At 25.6% G+C, this 27,921-nt stretch overlaps 2 protein-coding genes across 3 annotated transcripts in view; both read right to left on the reverse strand.

The window, feature by feature from the left end:
• Nucleotides 1-23,112, reverse strand: part of LOC100210433 (rab-like protein 6) — a 62,525-nt gene extending 39,413 nt beyond the window's left edge. Inside the window, exons 1-7 of one of the 2 annotated variants that reach the window (XM_065790897.1) lie at nucleotides 22,788-23,112; nucleotides 22,297-22,403; nucleotides 13,214-13,241; nucleotides 9,491-9,538; nucleotides 6,243-6,289; nucleotides 3,658-3,758; nucleotides 3,460-3,523 (exon numbers count right to left, since the gene is read on the reverse strand). In XM_065790897.1, the coding sequence (XP_065646969.1) occupies nucleotides 3,460-3,523; nucleotides 3,658-3,758; nucleotides 6,243-6,289; nucleotides 9,491-9,538; nucleotides 13,214-13,241; nucleotides 22,297-22,403; nucleotides 22,788-22,905 (513 nt within the window). In that variant the 5' untranslated portion in view covers nucleotides 22,906-23,112. The remainder of the gene's footprint in view (nucleotides 1-3,459; nucleotides 3,524-3,657; nucleotides 3,759-6,242; nucleotides 6,290-9,490; nucleotides 9,539-13,213; nucleotides 13,242-22,296; nucleotides 22,404-22,787) is intronic. The other variant, XM_065790898.1, reaches the window with a different exon arrangement.
• Nucleotides 23,113-23,888: 776 nt separating this feature from the next.
• On the reverse strand, nucleotides 23,889-26,460 carry LOC100206912 (lisH domain-containing protein ARMC9). Its single transcript, XM_065790899.1, has one exon. The coding sequence runs from the start codon at nucleotides 26,302-26,304 to the stop codon at nucleotides 23,977-23,979; it is 2,328 nt and encodes a 775-aa protein (XP_065646971.1). The 5' UTR covers nucleotides 26,305-26,460; the 3' UTR covers nucleotides 23,889-23,976.
• Between the last annotated feature and the right edge of the window lie 1,461 nt (nucleotides 26,461-27,921).

Below are 27,921 nucleotides of genomic sequence, written 5' to 3' on the forward strand. Positions count from 1 at the left end.
TCTCCTTAAAGTTTGTTCTATATGAACCAAAATTTGATTAAAGACAATAATATCATTGCTTTAACAAGTATAATTGTATAACTACAAAATGCAATCTATTATTTAATATTTCAAAATGTCAACTAAATGTTACACTATTCATGAGATTAGAAAATAATATTTGTGCAACATGCATAATATTAAGCATAAAACATTTATCTGCATCTAAACATGGCTGTTGTTCGTATTTAAGACTTAAACAGTTTACTTAATTTTGTTATATTTGATGCAGGTAGACTGAGCAATAAAGAAAAATATGAAACATTTCTATTGAAAAAACCTTTTATATAAAGGAATATAAGTAATAAAAAACTAAGAAAAACAAACAGATTTTCTGAATAAACACAGATTTATTTTATAGACAAAGCGCTTATAAACAAATCACAGTCAACAGAAATTTTATTGTTAAAGCATACCTTAAACAAACAGAACGCATAAGCCATATATATAAAAAAAGTAACTGTAAATCTTCATTAAATACAAAAGCTGAACATACTTCAAAACAAATATATATACCTATGTATGCATAGATAAACCAATATTTAAAATAAACAAACATAAAATGATACAAGGTTTAAGATAAAGAAAAACATTAATGCTTTTGTTTAATCATAATTTATGTAGTGGTGGTAATAAACTTCTCCTCAGAATTTATTTTTACAGACGTTTCAAAGAGGCTCAGCACCAATACCTAGTTTATCCTGTCAAATAAAAGATCGTCTTTATTTTTGGATGTGTGGATCCATTCTAAACAAGTTAAAGAGTTCTGTAAGATCAGTTTTAAAAATATCTCCTTTCATATGACAGCTGTAAGTTTTTAGTTCTGTTTTTTTTTGAGAAGATATTAATAAAGAGAAGATATTAATAAAGAAGATATTAATAAAGTTTCTTAAATTTTCTTTCAGCATTGTCAACTCTTAATTAATATATAAATTAGAATCATTTGAATAAAATAATATATAAATTAGAATCATACATTTTCATACTTTCATACATACTTCCAGTTTTAAATGCGCGTACACAAAATAAATGTATAAGTAGAAAAACAACTAAAAAAAAGTACTCCTAAATTTTTATTTTAAACCAAGTAATAATTTTAATACAATAATATAAGAAGATCAAACATTAAAAAAAAATAATTAATTATTCCTGTGGGAATCAAATAAAATTTCGAGCTTTTACTTTAGTGGTACCCATAAGCTTGCGCACAGAATAAGAATCAAAACTATTTGATGCTTTTTTAAATGATATTTTAATGTCTTTAATATTTCTGCAAAGCTTTTTTTTTCATTTTTCTTTTAATAATAGCCCAGTACTTTTAATAAACTCTCAATTTTGGGCAGTTTGGAGGATTTTCTGTTTTAGGCACTAACTTCACATTATTCTTTTTATACCATTCCATAGCTAGTTTACAATAATGAATTGAAGCTAAATCAGGCCAGAACACAGGTCTGTTATTGGATGATTTAATGAGAGGTGAAAGGCGTTTTTGTAAATATTCTTTAACATATATTTGACCAGAAAGTGTGGACTGAGAAATATAAGGTGCTGATTTTTTGCCACAACTGCAAATAGCTTGCCAAGTCAAAGTTTTTTTAGCGAGCTTGTCATGTTTTGTGTATTTAATTTGTAATTTTTTATCTACTTTTCCTCTATATTTGGCAATATAATAAACAGCACCAGGAATTTGTTGATGAGCGTACATGATATAAGTTATTAGCGTACGTGATATAAGTTATTAGAAATTATCCAGTTTTAAAATTTCCTGGCAAATAAGAAGAATTTATTAGCACTTGGATGTTTGCAAGCAATTCATAGCAATAAATTAGAACCAGTTTTTTCATTCAATGTAATTTCAAATAGGATTTTCTTAACTCGCCCCATTACCAATTGTAGTGCAGAAGTAGCATTTTCAAAAATAGCAAGAGTTAAGAATGATCTCTGTTCCTTAATTTTAAATGGTCGTTTAAATGCTTTTTTTCAATTGAAATTGACAATTGAAATAACTCTGTTGCAAAATATAAATTTTGTATTTGACAAAAAAAGATGTTGTATTTGATATTGCCAATGAAAAAGTAATTTCATTTTTTTGCTGCATTTATTTTTAAATATACTTTTTTAGGAACAGGCTACTTTAAATTATATAGTAGCAAAATAAAAGAGAATTGGTATGATCACCTAGCCTTCAGATTATATACTAGCAAGATAATAGAGAATTGGTGTGGTCAGCTAGCCTTTAAATTATATAGTAGCAAGATAATAGAGAATTGGTGTGGTCAGCTAGTCTTCAGATTATATAGTAGCAAAATAATAAAGAATTGGTGTGATCAGCTAGTTTTCACATTATATAGTAGCAAGATAACATAACAAGAGTTTAATCAAAGTTAAGATTTACAAGAAAAATTTCTTTAATACAAAGATATTAAACGACACAACTATCTGTACAACAACCTCAAGATCAAAAGTCTCAACAAACACAACAGTTAAGAATTTGCAAAAATATGAAGAATTAAAAGTATGAAGAATTAAAGTTTGAACTATCAAATTAAGTAAAGTAGTTTTTTATTATTTCATTTTTAACATTTGAGTTTTAAAAAAATCCCATAAAAAGCTAGTAAAAAATGCAAAACTTAAAAAGACCCTACTTAAAGATATCTACATAAGTACATGCCAGCACAAGACTTTCTCTCAGATGAAGGTTAATAATATCTGTTTAAGGAAACCTTGGGTAAAATGTTTAAGGAAAATGGTTGTGGTTGGTTAAAATGTTTAAGGAAAATGGTTGTGGTTGGGTAAAATGTTTTATAAAATGGTTGTGGTTGGGTAAAATGTTTAAGAAAATGGTTGTGGTTGGGTAAAATGTTTAAGAAAATGTGATTAGGTTAATTGTTTAAAAGGTTGCGGTTGGGTAACTTTTTAAAGAGAAAGTAGTTAAGTAAAATGTTGAAGATGATATGGTTAGGTAAACTGTCAAAGAGACTGTAGATAGGTAAATTATTGAACAAAAATATCATAATGTCATAATGATTAAGAGGATAAAATGATAAAAAAATTTAAAATGATTAAAAAGATTTAAAATGATGAAAAAGATGCAATCATCAATGCAATCAATTATAATGTTGCAGACAATGTTCCAGGCAATTTGGTTGGGAAACTATTTAAAATGCAACTGCATAAAATATTTAAGATAATAAAATATTACAAAGGATTTTTAAAAATTTAACATCTTATGGTGCGTAAAATGTTAAATATTTGCCATAATACAATTTAATAAATGTTTAATGTGTTTGTGATTTTAAAAATTACTAATTATTTTAAAGTGGATCATATAAAAGAGAATTGTAAAAGACTTAGTTGAAGTTATAAATTAAACTTTATATGAAAATAAATACAACATTAAAAAAATTCAAATAGACTAACCAGTATAAGAACAGCTATATGTGCAGGTATTTTATCTAGTTCTCTCTGAGTATACTGCCAAGTCCTAGACAAAGTTATATATTAAATATGGTTTTAAATTTAACACCAACTGATCATTAACATTAAACTTAACTGTTACTATTATATGCTTTTACTCAATAAAAGGGAAGAAATTTTAAACTTCATAAAAATTTTTACCATGCTTTTGTAATATCTAAAATTATTATCACTCCATGTGTTCCTTTATATACATTGATAAACTCAGCATCTAGCACCATACTATCAGCTGGATTTGCAGTCTAATACACACAAAAAATATTAATAAGTAAAAGAAATAGTGTAAACCAATCCCTTAAAAATCTTTACAACATATCAACATAATTATGATTCAAACAATAATCTATAACTTTCTCTCCAATCAATATATACATATTTTTTAAATACATCTTTTATGCATTAACTTATTAACAAAATAACAATTTCTAATAACAACATATCACTTCCATGAGAGCTATGTTTAGAATGTAACTTAAAAAAAAACAACTATAGAACTCAATATAGGTGTTGCCATCAGAATAGGAATACCAACAACAATATGAACCATCAGAATAGGAGTACCAACAACAATATGAACCAATCAGAATAGGAGTACCAACAATATGATAACTATAAGCAGTAAATAACATTTGAGTTGTGTTTGGATTAAAATTCACCAGCCACTGCAAGCCCCAAGATGTCACATAGGAAAGATAACGTGTATTTTTTATGATAAATTTTGTAATATTTTAAAATTTTTTTGTGTGAAACACTTTAATATAAAATGACGAATTGCTTGTAAAGATTGTTTGCAGTAGGCACATTTTATTTAAATTATACTGAACAATACTGAACAAATTATCAAGCCTTCTCAGGAGACGCCTGCAGTCGCATGCCTTATATGATCATGCATACAAATTTTTTTTTGACAACTTGGTCACGGTTTTTAGCATATATTGATAATTAGCGTGTTTTTAAAAAATGTGCTAAAAAAATCAAACTAATTTAAAAATAAAAATAAACAAACCATAAACTGAAAAGAGAAACGAACTTACTGAATGATAAAATAAATAAAGGATAAACCAGAGAAAAATAATGCATAAAACTAATATTATTAAATTTAGAGGCATCTAAATTAATAGTCCAAACTTAATTAATTAAAAAGTGCTTCAATTAATAGTTTAAAGCTAATAATTTTTCCTATATCGTCATGTTGATGTAGCACCTAGGTTGGTTAATTGTGTCATTTATAAATCATAACTGTAACCAATTTTGATTTTTTTAATATTTGATTTGTTTTGTACACATTAGAAAATATCAAAATTTCAAATTTTTAAATTATTAGGCTTTGAAGTAATTAAACTTAGATTAAATGACTTTGAAACCTCAATATTTTCTAAATTCTTTGAAGTGAAACAGTGTTTTAAATTAAAGTAAAAACATATTAATTTTATGCTTGTAATTTTTCTTGTTTATATTTTATTCATTAAGATTTTAATTTCTCGTTTAAGTTTACATTTGTTTATTCAGCGCATTTTTTAAATGCGCTAACTTGAGACGTGGCCGAGTTGTTAAAACAACTTAAATTATATATTAAAAGATACATATTTATATAAATAAAAAATATTATGTATACTCTTTAAAAATTTAAATAAAACATGTTTATTTATTATTAAACATTAAACATAATTTTTTACTTGATGTAAAAACCTTTTGCGTATCCATGTATATAATACTTTTTTTTACAAATAACTACGGCTGTTTCGATGTTTTGACAATTTTAATATTCAAGAAATGCGTTGACAAAAATTGTTTTAAATTATGTTAAGGACTTAAAAAAAATCCCAAAAGATCAAAGTTTTAAAGTTATTTATTTCACACAATTAAAAACTTAAAATAATTTTCACTTTAAATTTTAGTTTTTTAAGTTTTATTTTTATTATTTTTTTATTTTCTCTTTCATTAAAAAATCTTTTTTTAATTTGTCTTTTTTTTTGCCTTCTTTTTAGTTAAGTTTTTCTATGCGCATTTTCTAAATGTTTAAATGAATAATAAATAAATCAAAACAGCTAAACAGCTGTGATTGAATTATCAACAACATCAAAAAAATTGTATGTGTGGTCAGGAATTCTATCTGAGCCTGCTTTCAAGGTCAGCTATTTGAAGAGATCAATAGTTAAAAGAGTCACAACAATCTCCAAAGTTTTTAAAAATTGGAGCTGAAAATACTTTTTTCCAGAGGGCAGGAAAACAAGATTCAGTTAAGCCCTTATTAAGCAATTTAGAAAATATTGAAGAGAGTTTTGGGGAACACTTTTGTAATACTTTAACTTACTATACTATTAGAACAACAGTTTATAGAAATAATTAAAAACAATTTGTAGTTGTAACAACTTGTTAATAACTATAGCAACACAAGCCCAAGTGATTAGGATGACTAACAATCAATTAACCTTTTTTTCTGATGTATAAAAAGATAAAAATTTTAATGAGATCATGGTCTGAACCACTGAAAGGAGAACTAGCAGAAATTGGGTAATAACTGAGGTTAGATGATTTTATCTTTAAATAACTTAAACTCTTATTAATATGACATGACTATATTAGGTAGTTTAAAAACTATTATTAATATGACATGATTATATTAGGTATTTTAAAAACTATTGTTAATATGACATGATTATATTAGGTAGTTACCATGTCTATTTTATGTTTAGCTTATTAAATAAGAGTGTATAGTCACAAACCTCATTTTGAATTTTCAATCCGTCAGATGGATTTTTTCTTTTTTGACCTAAAATAAATTTTAAATTTATAGTATTCTTGACTAAGTTTATTTTATTTAAAAGTAAACAAAATAAGATTAATATAAGTTATTTTTACTCAACAATAAACATCTGCATACTGCTCAAATTTGTATTACAAAAATTTCTATGATAAAAACTCATTTAAACTCAACTCAAAATATGGAATATGTCTCATATTTACTTCATTAAAATAAAGTATATAAATTGCGATATTTCAATGCTTTATGTACATGTGAAAAAAATATAAATTCCAAATGGTCATTATTTTATTATAGGTCATTATATATTAAACTTTTATAGTATTTATAATTTTAGCATTTTAGTTTATGTCTAAAAGTCACATACATCACTTTTAAAAACATCTACTTTTCAAACACATATATATGTGTTTAAAATATGCATCACTTTTTAACAACTTTTTAAATGATAAAAAAAAATTTAAATTTTAATATACATAAAAGTTTTAAAAAATAATTTTCTTCTTAAAAAAAAATCAAACTTGATCAGGAAGCGGGCGCGATCGCACTTTAATCTTGACCACACATATTATATTTAGTTGTGACAACTTGACCATGGTTTTTTAGATGTTTTAAGAACATTCAACTTTATATATGTTTCCTTGTATGTCCGAAAAAATTATGTTTTAACATGTTTAAAGAATTAACCTCATAACATTATTCTTTTGTAATTTAATGTTTTTATATGAGCAAAACACTTTTAAACAACTCAGCGTAGTTAAGACAAATTAATAAAACTTTTTTAAATTCTTTTAAAATTTTTTTATAAAAACCTTATTTTTGTTTTCATCTATAACTTACATATTAAATGAATTAAACAAAAATTTAATTTTGTTTAATACAATTACTTATTTTTTTAAAAAAACATCTGATGTTTGAGGAAAAAAACTAGATGAATAAGAATTTTTAGAGCACTTAGGAACAGTCATAGAAAAAGGATGAAACTTAATTGAATGACGAGAAACACGAAAATTTAATTTTAGTAGATGGCACAAAAGATGCTCTTTAGATCAGTGTCCATTATAGTATTTATAAAAAAGAGAAAGAGAAGCAACATTACGAAGATGTGACAATGGTTGAAGGTTAGCTGCAAGAGCAGGTCCAACTATGTTTAAAATGTATTTTTGCACCTTATCTAAAAGAGTTTAAAAGTTTGAGTTTAAAAGAGCATCATTTGAAGATCCGCTTCAGATATGACAGCACTATTACTGTTCTTGTGTTTTAAAAAAATTTCTGTATAAACAATAAAAAAGTTTTTTATTGTTTATACAGAACTTTAAACTTTTATAAAGTCTCTTTTTGAGCATCTTTAGGATTTTGCTCAGTTGGTTTGCTTCAAATTGTTTTAAATAAAATTAAAAAACTTCCTTAAATTTGATGTGATTTAAACTAATAACCAGCTGACAGCAATTTTTGAAAAGTACCTTAACTACATTGAGAAAACGACAACTCATTGTTTATAAAAAGAAAAGAATTTTTTTTTTTCATAATTATATAAGTTTTATTAAAATTTATATAAAGTTTAGTAAATTATACAAATATAGATTAATTTTTATTACTTAAAAAGTATTTTTTATGTTAAATATTTTTATAAAGACAATACTTTCAACAACAATAGCGATTTTAATGAAATTTATTATTAATCATTTAAGTTAATAAAACTAATAATCTAATAAACATACAGAAACTTACAGGTAACTGAACACAAACATACATTTATACATAGTAAATTACTAGTCCATACAGAACAGATAAACCAACTCCACACTAGAGGCCCACACAAACATTCAAAAATTAAAAAACCCACTCACTAAAAATTATCAGCAGTATTGTGAAATGTTCCGCTTCCTCTTTATAAATTATTTTTACCTTTTTAGTTAAACCGCGAAAGTTTGCTTTCAAATAATTTGATAGAATAAAAACTTGCTTTTAGATTGCAAAATACAAAATAAAATTATAATTTACATATAATGTTATATGCCTCTAATATATTAATTTATAATATAATATATTATATTATATTATAATAAACTGACATACTTAAGAAAATTTAGCGTTATTAAATGTATACTTAGTTGGCAATTTGAATACCTTACAGCTTTTTTTAATTAAAAATCTTATTGGAATTTTGTTGAAATAAAACAAAAATAAAAGAAATAGTATTATACTCTTTGATAAATTGAAGGATGTTTGTTTTCTTATTAAAAGATCATTAATAGTAAGTTGTTACTATTGTTATGTAATTTAGTTTGTTTTAGTTGAGATTTTATTTTTTCGCTAAGAATTCTTTTATTTTTTTTATTTTTTTGTAATTGTCTCCCACCAGTCAAGCTTACCTTTTTTCGCACATTTTTGAAATGTTCTCAAATCATCTATAAAGCTGTGACCAAGTTGTTGCAAATAAATGTTATATGCGTTGTCAGGAATACAGTGCGATCGCACTTGCTTCCTGACCAAGTCTGAAAGATGTTCTAAAAATTAATTCTTTTAAAAGGCTTTTACTTCTTAACAGTAAATTTAACACAAAACAGTAAATTTGATTAAATTCTATACAGTAAATAAAGTTTTACTCAATAATAAACTTTTAAAAAAACTTATAAAGAAAATACATTAAGAAAGTTACATTAACTAAACACTAAATAAAAAGTTTTGAATCTGCAACGTTTAAAGCATATAAATATAACTAAAATGATGGTTAATTTAAAAATTTTAAGTTATTTGAAGACATAACTCTACCTGTAGTTTGTTAACAATATTATTTATTTTGAAACTTCAAAGGTTTTATTAGGAATCAAATCAAGATTTCACTAGAAGAATAAAAATAAAGAATTTAACTTTCAGTATTACTGTTTTTAACAATTTGGTTAATTTAAATCCTCGAGTTTTAATTTATAGTTAAACATATTTAAATAAAGGGAAATATTTATTAATAATAATGAAATTACAAAAACTCATTATAAAATTAAAAATGTTTATAATCCCTATTATTTAACACTAGTACAGTTGCATAAGTGTTTGCGTTGACATATTAGTTATTGATATTGAATTCTTTTTATTAAAAATAAAATAAACAAATAAAAATAGGTAAATAAATATAAATGTAAATAGCTATAAAGGATATTTCTATGACAAATATAATGAAAATACTTATATCAACAATATGGTACCTACTTTTATCAACAATATCCCACACTTCTACTTTTACTATATCCTCTGCACCTAAAAAAAAAAAGTAAAAAATGATTGTTTAAATGTTGATTTTTCAAGTACAAATACAACTCTAAGCAGAAAAAATTTTTTTTTTAAATAACTCTTTTTAACGTAACTCTTTTTAAAATTTTTTATTAGAGATAGAAACTGCATGATTTCTAAACCAAAACCTTTATAAGTAAGAGTATTTCACCAAAAAACAGTATAATTGTGATACTACTGAGGATGATGTGAAATTTTATTTAGTGATTTCTTTCATAAAAATAGTTCTCAAAAGAATACAACCCCATTTTGAGATTTTAGATTGCAATGTAGCTAATCACTAGTTTTATTAACTAGTGTGGTCAATTGTATTAACTAGTGTGATCAATTGTATCAACTAGTGTGGTCAATTGTATTAACAATTATTATTATGCATACCTACTTTATGGAAGATTCCTAATTAGAGTGAAGATTTTTATTAATTCATTTTAATGAAGCATAATGAAGCTTAAAAAACATTGATTTAAACACTATAATTAATTATAATGAAGTTCAAAAAACATAAATTTACCAACTTTATTTTACAGATTTTTTATGGAAGTTTTTGCAACAGTCTTTGATCAATCATTTAAAGATTTATTTTTTGTATTATTGTATAATTTAATTTTTTTTGTTTAGTCATTAAGCATTTTTTGTTTATACATTGCTGTATAAACAAAAAGTGCTTTATGACTAAACACAAAATTGTGTAAAACTCTTATACAAATCTTGTTGTTCGTTAAACACGAGGCATCATTTATTACACGAGGCTGAATTAAAACCATCTTGTGTTGTGCATATATGACAAAAGTTTGTGTTGCAAAACATAAAAGCTTGTGTTGCTTTAACACAATGTTTTTTAGAGTGTTTTATCAAATAGTTTATCACTTAGTACACTTAGAGGGGTAGAACCTCTAAGTGTACCTGGTTTTTTTCTGGTCACCCAACCTGGTGACTGAAATATCGTTATATGTCTTACTTGAGTTGTCTGCTATGATAATCAGTAGTCTAGTATTATTTAATTTTTGAGTATTTTTCTCAGATGAAATAATTACTGATTTATGATTGATAAGAACTGTTTAATTAAAAATAAACTATTAATAAAAAAAAAGTAAAATTGAGGATTAGAAAATTGTGAAGTTTTTAAAAATTTAAAAGCCATAACTGAAAAGAAACTTTTTATAAAAAGAATAATTTTTTATTATTCTTGATTTTAAATTAGATCAAATTTAAATTAGTTCAATGTTTAAAATGTGTTTTAAAGTAATTTAAATTACTAAGAGTTCTATTTGAAAAAAAAATTATTTACGTGCATCATTAATATTCCTATAATATTTTAATACTGAATTTAATGCTGCTGCCATTACTCATTTGTGAGCGTTTGACACGGAAGTCATAACAGCCATTACACCTGAGTTAATGGCTTTTTGTATCAGAAAATGTGAACAAAAGTGTATGAAAATATCTAAATTATGTAAACTTCAACTTTTGCTTTAAATTGAATTGCGATAACATTTCCTTAAATTTGATTTAAAGCATTTATTTACTGTTTTAAAAAGTCTTTAGTTTATAAACAGTTTAAAATTTTTATCGAAGAATACCCCTTAGTGCCCAAAGTGGCTAGGTCGCAGCATTGTGAAGTGAAATGCTGTGGTTTAAATCTTTGCTCTTTTACAATTTTTTTTTTTACCTTATATTTAAAAAAATTTTTTAAGATAATAAATAAAACAATTTTGAAGTTCAATAGATATTTTTACTTTTATAAAGTTTTACTTTTATTTAAAAATTGCATTGCGACAAAATCTACTTAATTTTTTAATTTATTTGCCTTTTTTTCAAGCTATTTTGTTTTTTGTTTTTTAAATAGTGTTAAAAATTGGCAGTTAAGTGTCTTAGTGGCCGAAATGGTTAACTTACTGCCCTTCCAAAGTACAACGTGATTGTTCAAATCCTGTCGCTTGCATATTAATTTTTTTTAATCTTTTCCAATTTTATAAAAAACAAATTAAAACATTTTTAAAGTTCTATTGTTGATATATAAAGATATAATATACTATAACAAACAAAAGGGAGAGGGTTTTTAAAAAGCCTAAAATTGCAATAAACATCAAAAAAGTAGTAGAAATTTTCTGCGCATACATTACAATAGAGATGCTAAAGTTATTAATGTGCTTAGGTAATTGCACATTACCTAAGCACATTAATAACTTTAGAAGTGAATTAACATTTTTAATGTTAATTCACTTCCTCAATGCTGAGAAGGCCATTACAGTCAAGGAGGCTAATTTAATTGTGGTTACAACCCTCTCTCAACTTTATAACTCCAAAAAACAAACCTTTACAAAAAAGGCTGCTGCGCAGAGAAACAAGCTGAGCGCAGTACTACCAGGGAAATGATGGGGATTGAATTCAGAATTTCTTACTAATGAAGTGAGAGAATTAGTCTACATATTTTACACATTCAACTACATTAAAGAGACAATTTTTTTTTATAAGAGAAAAGATTTAACATTAAAACTTTTATTTTCTTCAAAATTAAATAACGGGGGGAGACTCATTATAAGATGCAGATGGTCTGAATTTTAATAATTGATGGTCTAAATTTAATAAAAACTTAATAGAAACTTAATAAAGAAAAAAATGTATAAGTCTGTACCCGTTTTATTTTAAAGAAGTTTACAATTTTACAATTAGAAGTTATAAAGTTTTGAACATTAATAGTTAATTCTAAACGAAGATTTGACAGCTTTTTATTTTCTACCACTTAATAGCGGTTCGCGCAATGACTACCAAAGCAAAAAATTTTTTAAGTTGTTTTAAATCATTTTTTTATTCATAACTTTAAAGGGTAGACAATATGTATAGTTTTTCTAGCACTAAAAATTATTAAAGTAAGCTATAAGTATAGAGATAGTCGGTAGATTAGACTTACCAAGACCAATATTTTTCGGGTCCGAAAAAAACAAATTTTAAATAAAAAATTATTTAACTAATAAAAAATAAAAGGTTCAACATTGATTCATGTACCCATTCAGGTGATTCAAAATGCGACTAATATGTTTAAAAAAATGATATGTTAGCATTTTGAATTTAAAGAAAATGTAATTTTGAAACTCATTTTGAATAAGGTTTAAATTTTTTTTGGTACATTCACATTTTGAATTTAAAAGAAAAAGAGTGTCAAAATGCAACAACATATTAAAAAACAGCATAGCCACACATTAAAATGTTTTAAAATCATTTGCATGTCTATTTTAAATCAAGTTAACTTTTAATTACATTTAGTATTAATAAACACTCTTTTGTAAGTAACAAACTGTTCGGTAATTAATCTTAGATACTCCAGTATCTGCATGTTTCCTTAAATCCATATAATTGCTTTCATTCTAACGCAAATTCTAACATCAGCATCTTCTTGATTAATATACCTATCCTTTACATAATTATAATATAATGCCCTCAGTGTTTCCTCTGTTTCTTCCTCTGTGTTTCCTCTTTGTTTTTGATAAAATAAAGTGGATCATAAAAAAACATTATTCAAAGGTAAATTCGAATAAAAAGGTTATTTAACTTCTTCAAAATTTACTTGCCTATAAAATAATAGAAACTTTTTTTTTTATCTCTTAAGTTTATAATGACATTAATAACTTATAAAGCAATTACCTCGATAGTTCCAGTTCACATTAGCAACCTATAAAGTAATGTAAAAAACTTTATGTTATAAAAACAGAAGAAGAAATAGTTAAAGTTTAATCAGTGCTCAAAGTGGAGAAAAAAAAGTAATGGGATGGTATTTGGTAAATTAAAAATACCATCTTGCCTAATCATTGTTATATATAGAGATTTATAGAAAGGTGGCGGGATGGTTTATAATTTATAAAAAGGTGACAGGATGGCATCCGCCTCACTTCGAGTACTGAGTTTAATATAATAAAATAAACTCTTATTTAAATATAAAAAAGAAATTATTTAATGTATTTATTCATTTACAAATATAAAAATGATTTTTTATATTTTATTATTTTATTTTAAAATTTGTTATTTAAATTATTGGAGACCTAAGAACTTTATTTTACAAACATGAAATTAACTTGGATACAGCAAGTAAAAGCAAAATCTTAATACTAGAGGAAAATTGTTGTCCAGATGCAAAACATAAATTAGAAATCAGAAGTGAAAAAGAAGAAAATTAAATTTATTAAAGATAATATGGAGAAAGAAATAAGGCAATCAACAAGTTCATTGCTCAATAGCACAAAGAGTGAATTTAAAGTGCCACCTCTGAACATTCATTTACACAAAACATCTATCAAGCCTTCACTTGGAAAGAAAAAGATAAAGCAAGTTGAAGAAGCAGTTATTAACTATGAAACTTGCAAATGTTCTGGATACCACATAATCTGATTTTACTGCATTTAACAAGTTTTTTAGTAAACAGGGTGCATCCACATCATTCCTTATGTGGCTCCATGACATTAAATCAGCAAAGATACCTTTATGTTTATTTGACAAATATCTAGGATAAATAAGGATAAATTACTTCAGAAACTATAACAATTCTGTTATCAATGTAAGTCCTGTTATGAAATATAATAAAAATCAGGTAAAGTAATAAAGCCATTAAAAATGTTATAAAAACAAATATTTAGAATAAATTTGTAACTTATTTTTAAATTCATTCAACGAGTTAATTTCCTAAGTTCTACTGATAGACCATTATAAACTCTAGTACTAGAGTAATGAAAAAAATCTCTCGCATACTCAAGTTGGATTTTTGGAATTTTTATTAGGTGGCTGTTTTTTTTTTTTTTTTTTGCATGGTTGAACACTTTAAAGCAGTTGTTAAGGTTTTAACATGATAAACCAAGAACTTAATAAATTGAAAATTCATAAAAACCATTTTATTACATAACCTTTTCTTTGTTAATAGAAAAAATGATGGTGATTTTGAGTTAACTTCTTTGTTAATGTTTACATTTAAAATACAGGTTGATGTTTTTGTGTATGGTTGCTGAAGAAATAGAACTAGCATGAATCAAACTTGCTGGAAGATTTTCTATAGCAACTACTGTTACTATGATAAGTCTCTATAGCAACTACTGTTACTATGATAAGTCTCTATCAACCTTTTTATTATAAAGATCAAAAGAGTAACTGATGATTTTGCTCTATAATTTAACTTCCTCAATAAACAAAAATATGGAATTGTTGAAATTGACTAGGGAACTTACGCCAATTACTGGCCACATTTTTACAAGAAACACCTGTTACAGAAAAATACCTAAGTATATGTTACATATCATATATAAAATTTTAGAAAATTGAAAGCTCTGACATTTTAAGTAAAAATTATTGTGATTATAAATAACATTTTCTATTTTCAATAGCTACCTTTGAAGCCCTATCATCAAGCTTTGCATTATAAGCCTCCTCTGAGGTCAGAACAAAAAACTTTAAACTAGAGTTTTTTGAGTGTTTTTTTGCTTGTTTAATTTGTGGAGAAGGATATGTAAGAACATCTGAATCTTTGTCTGATGGACAAGATAAATTAGCAAATGGAAGATCTGTTAATGTTTTGCAAAAAACTTTTTTTAACATTTGAATGTTGATTCAATTACTTTTACTTCTTCAAGACATATATCAGTATTAATATTCAAACCCAGAGTATTGTCTTGAACAGAAAAATCAATAAATTCATTGTCTTGTACCGGTTTGATTCTTGCATAGCTGTATTCTGTAACAATATTTGAATATTGCACAGCATTGTCTTGAATTAAAAAATCAATAAACTCATTTTCTTCTAGTGGTTTGGTAGAAGACAGCGAGTTAATCGCAAAGCTGTTTTCTGATAGATCAGACAATAATGGAAGGTTGTTTATTGTTGAAATGTTGCATACATTTTGACCTGGGACAGCATCTGAAATTTTACTATATAAAATGTTTGGGATATATGCCTCTTTAGGAATAGCATCTGGATTAAAGGGATAAATTCCACAAACTCTAAATCCTGAGCATATATTTGTGTCAGTCATAGCATATTTCCACGCTTTTGAAAATAAAAGTTAGAGTGCGAAACTACTACACCTGGGTAGTCATTCATCATTGTTTGGCATTCCTCAGAATAGGCAGTTTTCAGTGACTTGAAAACTGTTCATCACAAGGCTGCAACCAGTTGCTAGTGTGAGCTGGAAGCTTGACAATTTCAATTTGGTTTACGATAGCCAGCTCAATCATTTCAACAAAATTGTGTGAGTCATGTCCATCTAGGATTAAAATCTGTGGTCTTGCTGAGCCAATATTTGGAAGAAATGCTTTCTCAAACCATAACTCTGCAATACCTCGTTTTGTCCAGCCCTTTCAGGCACACTCCATGTTGCTCCTCTTGGAGCATTTTCGGTATCAAAACGATAAAGAGTTCGTACAGTTTTTCCTTTCCCTATTATATGAGGTGGTATGACTTGACCAGCTGCATTTACGCAACATATAACAGCTATTGCTTCTTTGTTGCCACTTGCTCGACTCGATGAATATATTTTGAGCCTTTCCTGGCAACAACACATCTAGGTTTATGCTCTAGTAGCATCCCTGTATCATCCATGTTCTACATACATTCTGGTTTGTCCTGTAAATTCTTACTTTGTATCAGAACTTCTAAAGAAGTAAAATTTTTGGAAACCTTTATCATATCCATACACATGTGTCGTAAAGAAGCTGTAGCTTCTGGACAACGAAGACTAACACAACTGTGTTTCTTTTTAAGTAGTTGCCACCACTTTTCACTAGGTCGACCATTTTTACTTTAGAAAAAAGTCAATTTTATGCCAAATTTTTCATTACTCTGAGGATGTCTATATATATACATATATATGTCTATCTATGCTTTTATCCGGTTACTTTTGTACTCTACTGTGTGTATGTCTCTATATATACTAGGGTCATTCAAAAAGCAACAATTTTTCAAAATACCTTCTGGTACCCACTTAATGTTTATTTTTTAAAACTAATTCATTCCCAACAAAGCTGTAAGCAACCACTATTGAGTTAGGAGTTACTGGAAAACAAAGAATAGTGTAGAGCAAAGAAACAGAATATTTGAAAAGTTGGAAGCTGCTTAAGTCAGGAAAATACGAAGATGGAAAGGAATTCCAAAGCATTGAAGTGTGAGGAATAAAAGATGAACAAAAGTTTTAGAACATGAAGAGACAGATATAAAGGATACAATTTTGCTGAATGACTAGTTAAGCAAGAATGAGTTTTGGTTGATACAGTTAGTTATTATAACTCATTTGAGCAGGGACCATGATAGTATTTGTAGATAAGTGAAAGAGAAGCAACCTTATGACAGGAGAGTGGCTCAAGCTTGACAGATATAGCTGGTCCAACTACATAATCTAATCATGATAGAATCTTTTTTTTGAATCAATATTATTTGTTATTGAAAAATTTTTAAATTTTTAATTAATAAATAATTTTGGCAAATGACATCATTTATTAGAGATAATGGCCAAATTCTTTAACTTATAGTTAGAAAATATTAATAAGTATGTCAATTTAGTGGAAATTGATAAATTTTGATGATTTGCATATAAATATTAAGGTAATTTTGTACTTTGTATTTGGATTTTGATAACTAAACGATTAAAATACCGGCAACTGCATACTGATTCGAACCTCATAAAAAAAGACAAAAAAATCTGTATAGATAAAAGAAACGAAATAGTTGAAAATCCTATCAGCTATTTTTATACTGCTAAAACGTCAAAGTTAAGCCATTTAAGTGTTGGCGCTGAACAATGGTGTAAATATGGATATTGTAAACTATGCCACTTGAAAAAGAATATTTTTGTTGCGTTAAAATAAAGGAAATAAATATTGCCGTAGGTATTACAAATTAAGTAACATTCTTTAAAGTATAAACTGATGTGCGCAGTATTAATAATAGTAATAATAACAAACATTAACTTTTTTGTACATAATGGCTATGTAAAGTAAAAAAAAGTTGTATTTTTTAAATCATCAATGCATAACAGAACATAAAACAGACAGCTTTTTATTAAACTCACGATTTTGATTTCAAAAGTGACTCAGTATTATTACACTTTTTTTGCAACCTTTAACAGTAATTATTTAACTTTAAAAATAAAATAAAATGACCAATACATGTTTTATAAAATAAATTTTATTAAATATATCTCGCTTGATTAAATAAGTATTTCGAGAATATATCTAACCCAATGAAAAGTTTAGCAAATAAGGGGTTGTCCATAATGTACATACGCCTGAATTTCGACCCTTCTTTCCCTCTCCCATATTCCCCCCATTCCACATTTTGCTATAGTTTTTTTGAGTACCCTCCATCTTCCTAAAACTATCTACGCTCACCAACCTACCCAACATTTTCTGAAATAGTGTCTCCGTACGTTTATAATTGACCCCCTGCCCTCCATCTCGTATACACTCTTTGCAGATACCCTCTCCCCCACCCAAGTGTACGTATTTTATGAACATTTCCTAAATGCTGTTAATTAAACTTTTATAAGCTTAAAAAATACAAAATAATTTTTTTAACAGAACCTTTATGTGGATAATAATAATTTAATAACAAATAATATAACACAAAATTAATTTACAGCAATAAACAAGCTTAAATATCTGAAATATTTTATTATAATTTTTAATGCGAACTTCGTAAAAATAACAAAAAAATAATAATTTGAAATAACTGAAAAAATTCTATAACAATTTATGATTTAAAAAAAAAATTTATATAATGATAAGTAGCTAAACAAATTCTTTAATAATCTATAATGGAAAAAAAAATCTATAATTTGCTAACAAAAAAAAATTTTATGATTTCTTATCGAAATTCTACAATGACGTCATTCACTAAAACTCTTTGGAATTAAACGTGCTTGAATAAATTATAAAGTCTGTAGATTGTGGCGTATATTTTAAAGACTCTGAGAGAATTGATACTTTGAAGACGGCGAGCTTCGAGTAAAACAACAAAGTTTGTTTTTTTGGTATACATTTATTATTTTGTTTTACTTAAAAAAATTCTGCCCAAACATTTTTTTTATCATTCTCTTTAAAATAAACACAACTTGTCTCGGCACTTTGGGATCCCTTTAAGAGAGATGTTCTAAAGAGACATGTTCTTGCAAAAAAAGATGAAAAAAAATGATTACAATTGAATATAGTAGCTGTACAAGAAGGTGAAAACTACTGAATAGAAAGAGGCTCGACTAACAAGAAGGAATAAAAGCTTCCATACCTGCCTGGATTCAGGAAGTTATATAGGTGGCACATTTATAGAGATAGAGATAGCACTCTATTCCTGACCATGCATATAATAATTAGTTGCACAAATTTGGCCATTACTTTTTAGATATTTTGAGAATATTTCAAAATTGCAACAACAAAAATAGCCTAATTTGACTGATCAGTGGTCTATAATGATCAGTATCCAAACTGCAGTCAAAGTAAACATTTATTAACTTTATATTTTACTCAAGCCCATCAATTTATTATACTATAATATATTATGCAAGGGGCAGATTACATTCTAAGTGAATAAATATTCACTTAGAATGTAATATTATTTATTTTGCAAATTAAAAGCAAATTTATATTACATCAAATTATTTGGAAGTAAACTTTTATGGTTAAACTAAAAAAGTAAAAATAGTATATAAAGAGAAACTACTTCACAATACCACTGATGGTGTCAATTTATATATACTGTTCTGTGTTTATTACGGTTCACCCGTAAGTCACTATATATAAATGTATGTTTGAGTTTTGTCCAACCTCTGGCGAGTGTTCATCCACTCATAACTTATTATGTATGTACCTCTGGCGAGTGTTCTTAGTATGTACCTCTGGCGAGTGTTCATCCACTCGTAAATTGTTATGTATGTTTGTATTCAATCGCCTGTAAGTTCCTGTATGTTTATTAAATCTAATAACTATTAATGAAATTTCATTAAAAACACAATTGTTGATGTATTATTTTTATAAAATCAATCATACAAATTGTTTTAAGAGATTTACATTTATCATAAAGCGTAAATACTTCTTAAATAACAAAAATTAATCTATGTTTATATAATTAACTAAACTTTATACAAATTTTAACAAATTTGTATGCTTTAATATAATTTTAATGCTTTCTTAATTTAAGGTACTTTTCAAGAAAAACAGAAATTTATACAAAATATTAAACTTTATATAATTTAAAAAAAAACTCAACTTTATATAATAAAAAAGAAAAATCAAAATTTCTTTTTTTTATAAACAATCAATAAAAGTAAATCTTTGTTTAAAAGAGTTTTGCAAATATAAAAACATTTGATTAGTAATTAATTAACAAAAGATTAATCAGGGTGTCTCAGGCCTTGTTCAGAAGCGTTACGTAGCTTTGCCTATGCATTCAGCAGTTTTGCGCTACGCAAAAACTGCTTTTAAAAATAAAAATTATTTTTGTCATAATAGTTTAAAAAAATTCACGATTTATTTTGATGTAAATATTTTACTTATAAGATATTTTGTTTTTTTTTAATTCAATAACGTAAAGTTTTAATGATGTTTGTTTAATTTATGAAAATAAATTACGAATATGTTATCGGTAACTGATAAATAGTAAAAAAAACTATTGTATCAAAACATTATTAAAAAGAGCTCACAAAATAAATATGAAAAAATTTATTAACAGTTAATAAAATAACCAAAAACCAACTGTAAAATTATAAGAAAATAAACAAATATTGTTTTATGGAAAAAATATTTTTTTTCAAATAAATATAATATAACTTCTAACAATACAAAATATATTTGCTGAGTTGAGTTACTTAGAAATGCGTTACGCGTTTTTGTTACGCAGCAAAATCTTGTAACAAGACCTTGTGTCTGCTAATATTTAATAGTGGATTTCTCTTTATTTTCCCTAATATTTCCCTGATACACTATCTGTTTTCCTTTATTTAATGTAAAGTTACCCAAACTTAACTTCAGAAAAATTAGACTTAGATTAAATTTTAGAAAAATACTCTTCAATTGCAAAAATGTAGATATTAATACAACAGCAGATTTATGAAAAGAAGTTCATAAAACTGCTGAGTAAATCTTTATATTACATGTACGATATTTCAGGGCATTTCATAGCTTACTTCAGGGCAAAAAATCACACATGAAAACTCATATATTTTGTCTATTATTTTTATAAAAATAAAACTGGCGATCTCAAATTTACTTTCATTTAATTCTATGAACATTTTTTAAACAAAAAATGGTATACGTTAGTAATATAAATAAAGAATAAATTAAGTTTGAAGCAGAATCACACACAGAACAGAAAAACTCAAGTTTTTGTTACTAAATAAATAAACTTTAATTCCTCGAAAAATGTAAGTTTCAGTGGTATATATATCTTTTTAAATAATATTTTAAACATTATTAAAGATTTCCAGAAAGTAACAAAATTGCACTATGTACCATAGAGTCACAGTAATTGTTTAAATGCAGTTCATGTAGGGTCATGCATAGAAGTCACGCACAAAAGTTGAGAATTTTTCAGTTATTTTTAAGAAAATAAATTGCTTGAGAGTATTTCAAGTGAAATATTATACTTCAATGACTCATATTTAATATATTTTCTATGAAAAATGGCTGTCATCAATTATTTCTAGCTAGAGTATAGCATTTTAAAAATTATTGTATATTTTTCAAACTGTAGCGATGTTATTATACAAAAAAATAAAATTATAAAAATATGTATATTTAATTTATTCAGGTAGCCTAAAATATGCTTTTAATTCCTAAAACAAAGAAAAATAAAAAATCACTGACAGAAATGGAAATGCTCTTCAGTTGGGTAAGTTTGACAAAGGGCCATTTCCCCTGATTTCTCCTTAATTTTTCCAAACTTTTTTTGCAGATTTCTGAATTCCCTATTTTTCCCTGTTTTCTCTGATTTCCTGATTAACTTCATAAAAGACACGCTGTTATGAAGCTATTTCTTTTATGAAGTTATAAAGTTAATTCTTTTAGCATGTTAAAACTTAATTTTAGTTGTAAAAAATGATAAAAACCGGGCTGCTTAATTCAAAAAAATGTATGACTTTGGCGCCTTTTAAAAAATGTTAAATCAAATTAGTCATACAAAGATTATCTCTCTGTCAAATTTTGCAAGAAGTAAGATTTAACTGATGGAAAGTTACTTAAAAAACCACAAATATTTGTAAAAGATATATTGAAACTGTTAGGTGGTGATGGTTTTTGATGTTTAACATTTTTTGGTACTTTGGCCATAATTTAAGTTGAAGAGAACTTCATAGACCAAGTTAGTCCTGTAAAGGGTAAGGCACCCCAAACATTGAGCTATGCAGTTGCATAAGCTTTGCTAAATAATCTAAAGTCATAATTCCGGACTTCTTATGTGGCCTCTAAAATGCACACCAAAAGCACTAAAAGTGACACCATCCACGCACAAGATGACAAGGTTAATACTCTGATATAATATAGTTGTTAGAATCAGCTTCTCTGAAAGCTACTACAGAATTCGGGCAAACATACTACTAGTTGGCCTCAGAATCATTAAACAGAGCTTCTATAGTTTCTCATTTATACAAGTTTTTCATACATTTTGAATTGATTTTATTATTTACAGGTTTTGAAGCAAGTTTATCAAGATAAGAGACAAACACTAAATAAAATGTTACAAAAAGTAAAAATATATAAATAAATACCTGTATCTCATGTGTAGGTATATATTCTTCTTTGAATTCACAACCAGTTAAACGATGTAAAAGAGCTGATTTACCAGTATTACGATCACCTTTGATAATAATTTTCACTAAAAAAAGTAGAGACCAATATTATTTAACTATGATTGAAAATAAATCATAGACAAGTACTCACTATAATAATACAAATTGGAATTTCTAAATAATATATCTATTATAATATATTAGCTAAAATATGACTGTGGTCTCTTAAGATTGTCACGGGCCAGTCAAAATAAAGATAAGATTGTAAATAAATATATATATATATATATATATATATATATATATATATATATATATATATATATATATATATATATATATAGATAGATAGATAGATAGATAGATAGATATTCAGTATTAAAAAAATGTAAAATACTTTTTTGTACATTTTATATTTAAAATAATCTAATAACTTCTTTTTTTACAAGAAAAAGAATATCATGACGTACTATTATATTGAACACCTTTTGCATACTTCTTTTGCATTTGTTGATCTACAGGAGCAATTCCACTTGGGAAAACCTTTTCTTCTGGCTTGCGACTTAAGCGTCGCAATGCTGAAAACATCTTCTATGATTGTATATGTCTTTTAATTATATGGGAAAATGTTTGAACTAATCCAAATAATTTTTTTAAACATCTTGAGATACAAGTTTTAAGCAATCAGTCATAATCATTAAAAATCGTTAATAATAAAACATTTTTATTGTTTTAATTACATAAGTATCGTCAAAAAAACTTCTATTTTAAACCTTTTTTTTTTAATATTTCACTAAATAAAAAATATGGTTTAAATCTCATTCCCACATTCCATTGAAAAATTATTTTGTATGTTTTCAAATATTCTTTTGGAAACATTTTTTATTTCACCTCTAAATTTTTTTTTTTTTTTTTATGTATAGCTCTCCACCAATTGTTTTTTAAAATGCGTTACAAATATATTTAACAGTTTTATAAATACATCCAACTAGAAGCTATTAGTACCATTACAACAAAAGGTTAGTGTAACAGTTTTAAATTATATAACAATTTATATAAAAATGATAAAAGGAAAATGATAAAAAATTTAAATGATACATCTAAGGCACAAAATAAACACTCCCGATATTCATTGCTGCATTTAATATGCAAGATTGGAACACACTTATCTAAGCAAAAACAGTGAATTAAAAAATAATAATATACTTTATTCATCTATTATGAAATAACATATTATATATACTAACATGTTATAAAAGTGACATCTTAAATTCAATACTAAAACTCTCTAAGAAAATTCAAGCTGAACAAAATGGCAAATATTTTTTAATTATTATGAACTAAAAAAATTTAAACTAAGTGATGATAAAAATAATGTAGTGGATGTTACAAACAATTTTTTTTTAATATTTTTAATTTTTTTATTATATATATTTTCTATTTTTTTTATATATATTAACGTTTCAAAAAATATTCACAATTAAATAAAAAGAAAAAAATTATAAATATTTTTTATTTTATTATTTCTACAAGTCACAAAAATCTTACTAGATAAAAAAAAAAAGTAGGAATTTAATAAAATTGCTATTTTTATATATATTTATATATATTATTTAATTAAATTTATATTTTAAGTAACACAACTTATATCTTTTGCCACTATAAGTTTGAGTAATTTTTTCCAGATAACTGTCTTGTTGGTGATATTGATTGAGTAAGAGGAGGTGTTGTTGAATTACTACTATTAAATTCAGGAGTCCTTGGAACTTTTGGTCGTGATGCAAAAGCTTCTTTATAATTTTTTGATAAAGGCTTACTTTTCTGTTGTTCTTTAGTCTGTTCATTTTGGTCGCTATAAACCTTTTTTCCAGACTGGGTACGAGGCCTTTCTGTTTTAACTTGTGGTTTCAAAACCTCTAGTTGAGACTGTTCATCTTGAAGCTTACGTCTATAACTATCTTTTGTTGAGCTTTCAGTATTTTCAATTTTCTTTTTTCTATTTGGCTTTTTAGCAGCTGGAGTTATTGGTCTTGTCAAAGGTTGATCTTTTTCGTTTGATTTCTTTAAAACTAAATGTGGATTTTTCATTTTAATCAGATATTTAGAGGATAAAAGAGCCTCACCATTTAGCTCATCTTTTTTTGCAATTAAAGTTTCTTCTTTATCCATTTCAGCTTCGATTGCATCACCTTCTTCATCATCATCATCTTCACCATCAGACTCCAAATCATCATCATTAAAATTGATATCATCTGTGACATTAATTTGCTTAATAATAAAATCAATTTGTCTTTCGTCTTGCTGATTATGTTTATATAACTTAAGTTGATCCTCAATACCAATCTTTTGAGCTGTTTTACGTATAGAGGGAACAGCTAATATACTGTACAATGTTCCATTAACATAAGGCTTAATTTCTACATTTTCGTATGAAAGTAAAGAAACTAATAATTTTAAATGATTTTTAGCATTACTAACACATCTTTTTTTACCAATGGTTCTTAGGCATAAATTCATTAAAAGTGCAACTGCATACTCAAGGGCATAATCTGAAAACATATCTGGTTCTTCTAATCCTAATAATAGCCATTCAATTATAGATGAATTGATTAATAAATCTTGAACATTGCGCTTTAAGCTAAGTTTTTGTAATGCACCAAGTAGGTTTTCACTTATTAGTGTATTTCTCTCTGTCTTAAGTATCAATGCAATCAGTTCATTTATAAACAATGATGATTGAGACATGTGAAGTCGACCAACAGCAAAAGATGCCACTGTGTTGATATAGCGTGCTAAATACTCAACAACAATTGAATCAGAAGAAGAAAATATCACTTTAATAAATGGTTCAATAGATGATCTTTTTGAACAACCAAATATATCAGCTGATATAAATGCTGATATGGATTGCTCACGTGCTTCAGCTGATTTAACTCGCGTTAAACGCCAAATAAGAGCCTGTAAAACAAAACATTTTTTCCGATCTGACATTTGAGACTCTAAATCTGACTTTATTTTTACATAGTCTAGAGGAAAGCAACTATCATCATAAAGATTTGTATTGATTAAATAATCATTAGAAAATGAACTTCTAATTAATTCTCCAGTATGACCAGGTTTAGTAATGTCTATTTCTTCACTCTTCTTAAATAAACGTCCACATATATTTACCAAGTACTCCGGTGTTATCATCTTTCCGCGAATACACTGCTCTAATGAATCGACTAACTCAGCAGAGATACCTATTAAACAGCAGTATTCTTCTTTAAGTTTATTCAACTTTACCATACAACTTTTTGCTCTAAGCTCGTGTTCTTTAGCTTCATGCCTCAATACATCTAAAATTTCACTTGTATCTTTTTTTTCATTCTTTACATCAGTGAGCGCTTTTGTAAACATGAAACTTAAGTAGGTTTTGGTTTTGACATCAAATATAAGCTTTAAAAAAGATTCTAAGTCAGATTTCAAATTATCTCTCCAACTTTTTTCAAACAAAACTTTGAACGCAGGATGATTTTTGGGGTTCGGTACAAATGGCAACGCATAAAATGATATAAATTCTGTTGTTTGGCTTAATAAAGCTCCTTTATTTTCAAGATATTGTTTAAAATCCGACATGGACAATTCAACTGAAATATTTTTTTCTTTACTATCGTAGATCATGCTATAAACTGCAAAATATAAATGAACAGAAAACTCAAGCTTTTGGCATTTGTCATTTTCATTATCGTTAAACTTATTTGCAACATTATTTTCCCATAGGTTCCAAAATAGCTTTGAATTTCCATCATCAAAAGCATTTAAAAGAATTAAATCAACCTCTTCGTTACCTTCTACGTCTATTTTTGGTATAATTAAATCGTTCTCGTTAAAAAAAATCCCTTTATCTTCAAGTTCTTTTTTGTATAAGTTAAAAGTGTCTTTATAACCTGTTACCTTGAAATGGTCTAAAATAAAACAGTGAATTGGAATTTCTTTTAGATCCATTAAATTAAATAGAACAGTTTTGCAACTGAAATCTATCGTTATATATTTAATTTTAAAAGTTCAAATAGCATTCACTCGCCGATGTTTTAACGAGTTGACTGAAATATTAATTTTTACACAATCGATTGCCGTAATTTACAAAACTTGAAGATGTTGTTTTTCGTTGTTTTTCAACGCAATCATCAAGGAAACCAATCAAAAATCGCTTTTAAAAAGAAATCTTGCTTCAGTTGGTAAAAAGTATAAATTTATCTATAGTTGCTCCTTTGCACTTTTTTTCAGTTATTTGGAAGTTTATAAAAGCACAAAAAAGCATTCAAAAACTTTTGCTTTAAGAGTAGCTAAGTTATTTTTAAAAATTACACTCTAAAAACAGTCCTTCAAAAACATTTGTTTTAAGAATAGCTAAATTATTTTTAAAAATTACACTCTAAAAACGAGTCCGTTAGTGTTAACAGAATTTTCAACGGAGTAGTCCCTTGTTTTTGAACAGAGTGAGTTGTCCGTAAAATTTACGGAGTAAAAATATTACAGCCAGTCCATTAAATTATTTTCACGGAACATTACGCAAAGTTTGCAGATTAGTTAAAATATTAAGATTCCGTTTTCTTACGTTTCAATTTTACTCTAAAGTGGAGGACTTTTTTTTAACTATTTTTTAGTATGTTAGTAATGAACTAATTTTTTTAATGAAATAAAAATATTAACATTGGAAAATGTTTCTAATTTCAGTTGTGATAACTTTCTTAAGCATTTAGAATCTTTATTTCATTATATATAATCAAATAAATCAATTCGATGAAAAGTGTTCACAAATGGCGAATGTGTCTATCTAACGGTTGATAGGAGAAAAAGAAAAGAAAAAAAGAAAGAAATTATTTGAATAATAAGAATAAAACTTATCAAGATAAAAGAAGATAAAAGCATTTGCAAATTGTATATAAAAGTCAAAAAGTTAACTTCTAATTTGTATTAAAAAAATTACTTAAGTTATAAATTATTCATATATATCATAAATTATTTATATATATTATAAATTATTTATATGTATAATAAATTATATATATATATATATATATATATATATATATATATATATATATATATATATATATATATATATATATAAATATAAAATACATTTAGATTTGTTTTAAATTTACATGATAAATTAGATAAGTGTTTTTACTAATTTATTATTGCTCTGTTCTTTTAGAACATTGAGCACTCTGTTTGTAGAATACACTAACATAATTTATATAAATATATATATATATATATATATATATATATATATATATATATATATATATATATATATATATATATATATATATATATATATATATATGTATATATGTATATATATATATATATATATATATATATATATATATATATATATATATATATACATATATATATATATATATATATATATATATATATATATATATATATATATATATATATATATATATATATATATATATATATATATATATATATATATATATATATATATATATGTATATATGTATATATATACATATATAAATATATATATATTATTTTATTCAAAAAAAAAAACATTTTTTTGAATGAGTATAAATGAAC

The sequence above is a fragment of the Hydra vulgaris genome, chromosome 02 (assembly GCF_038396675.1).
Source record: "Hydra vulgaris chromosome 02, alternate assembly HydraT2T_AEP".
Classification (NCBI taxonomy): Eukaryota; Metazoa; Cnidaria; class Hydrozoa; order Anthoathecata; family Hydridae; genus Hydra; species Hydra vulgaris.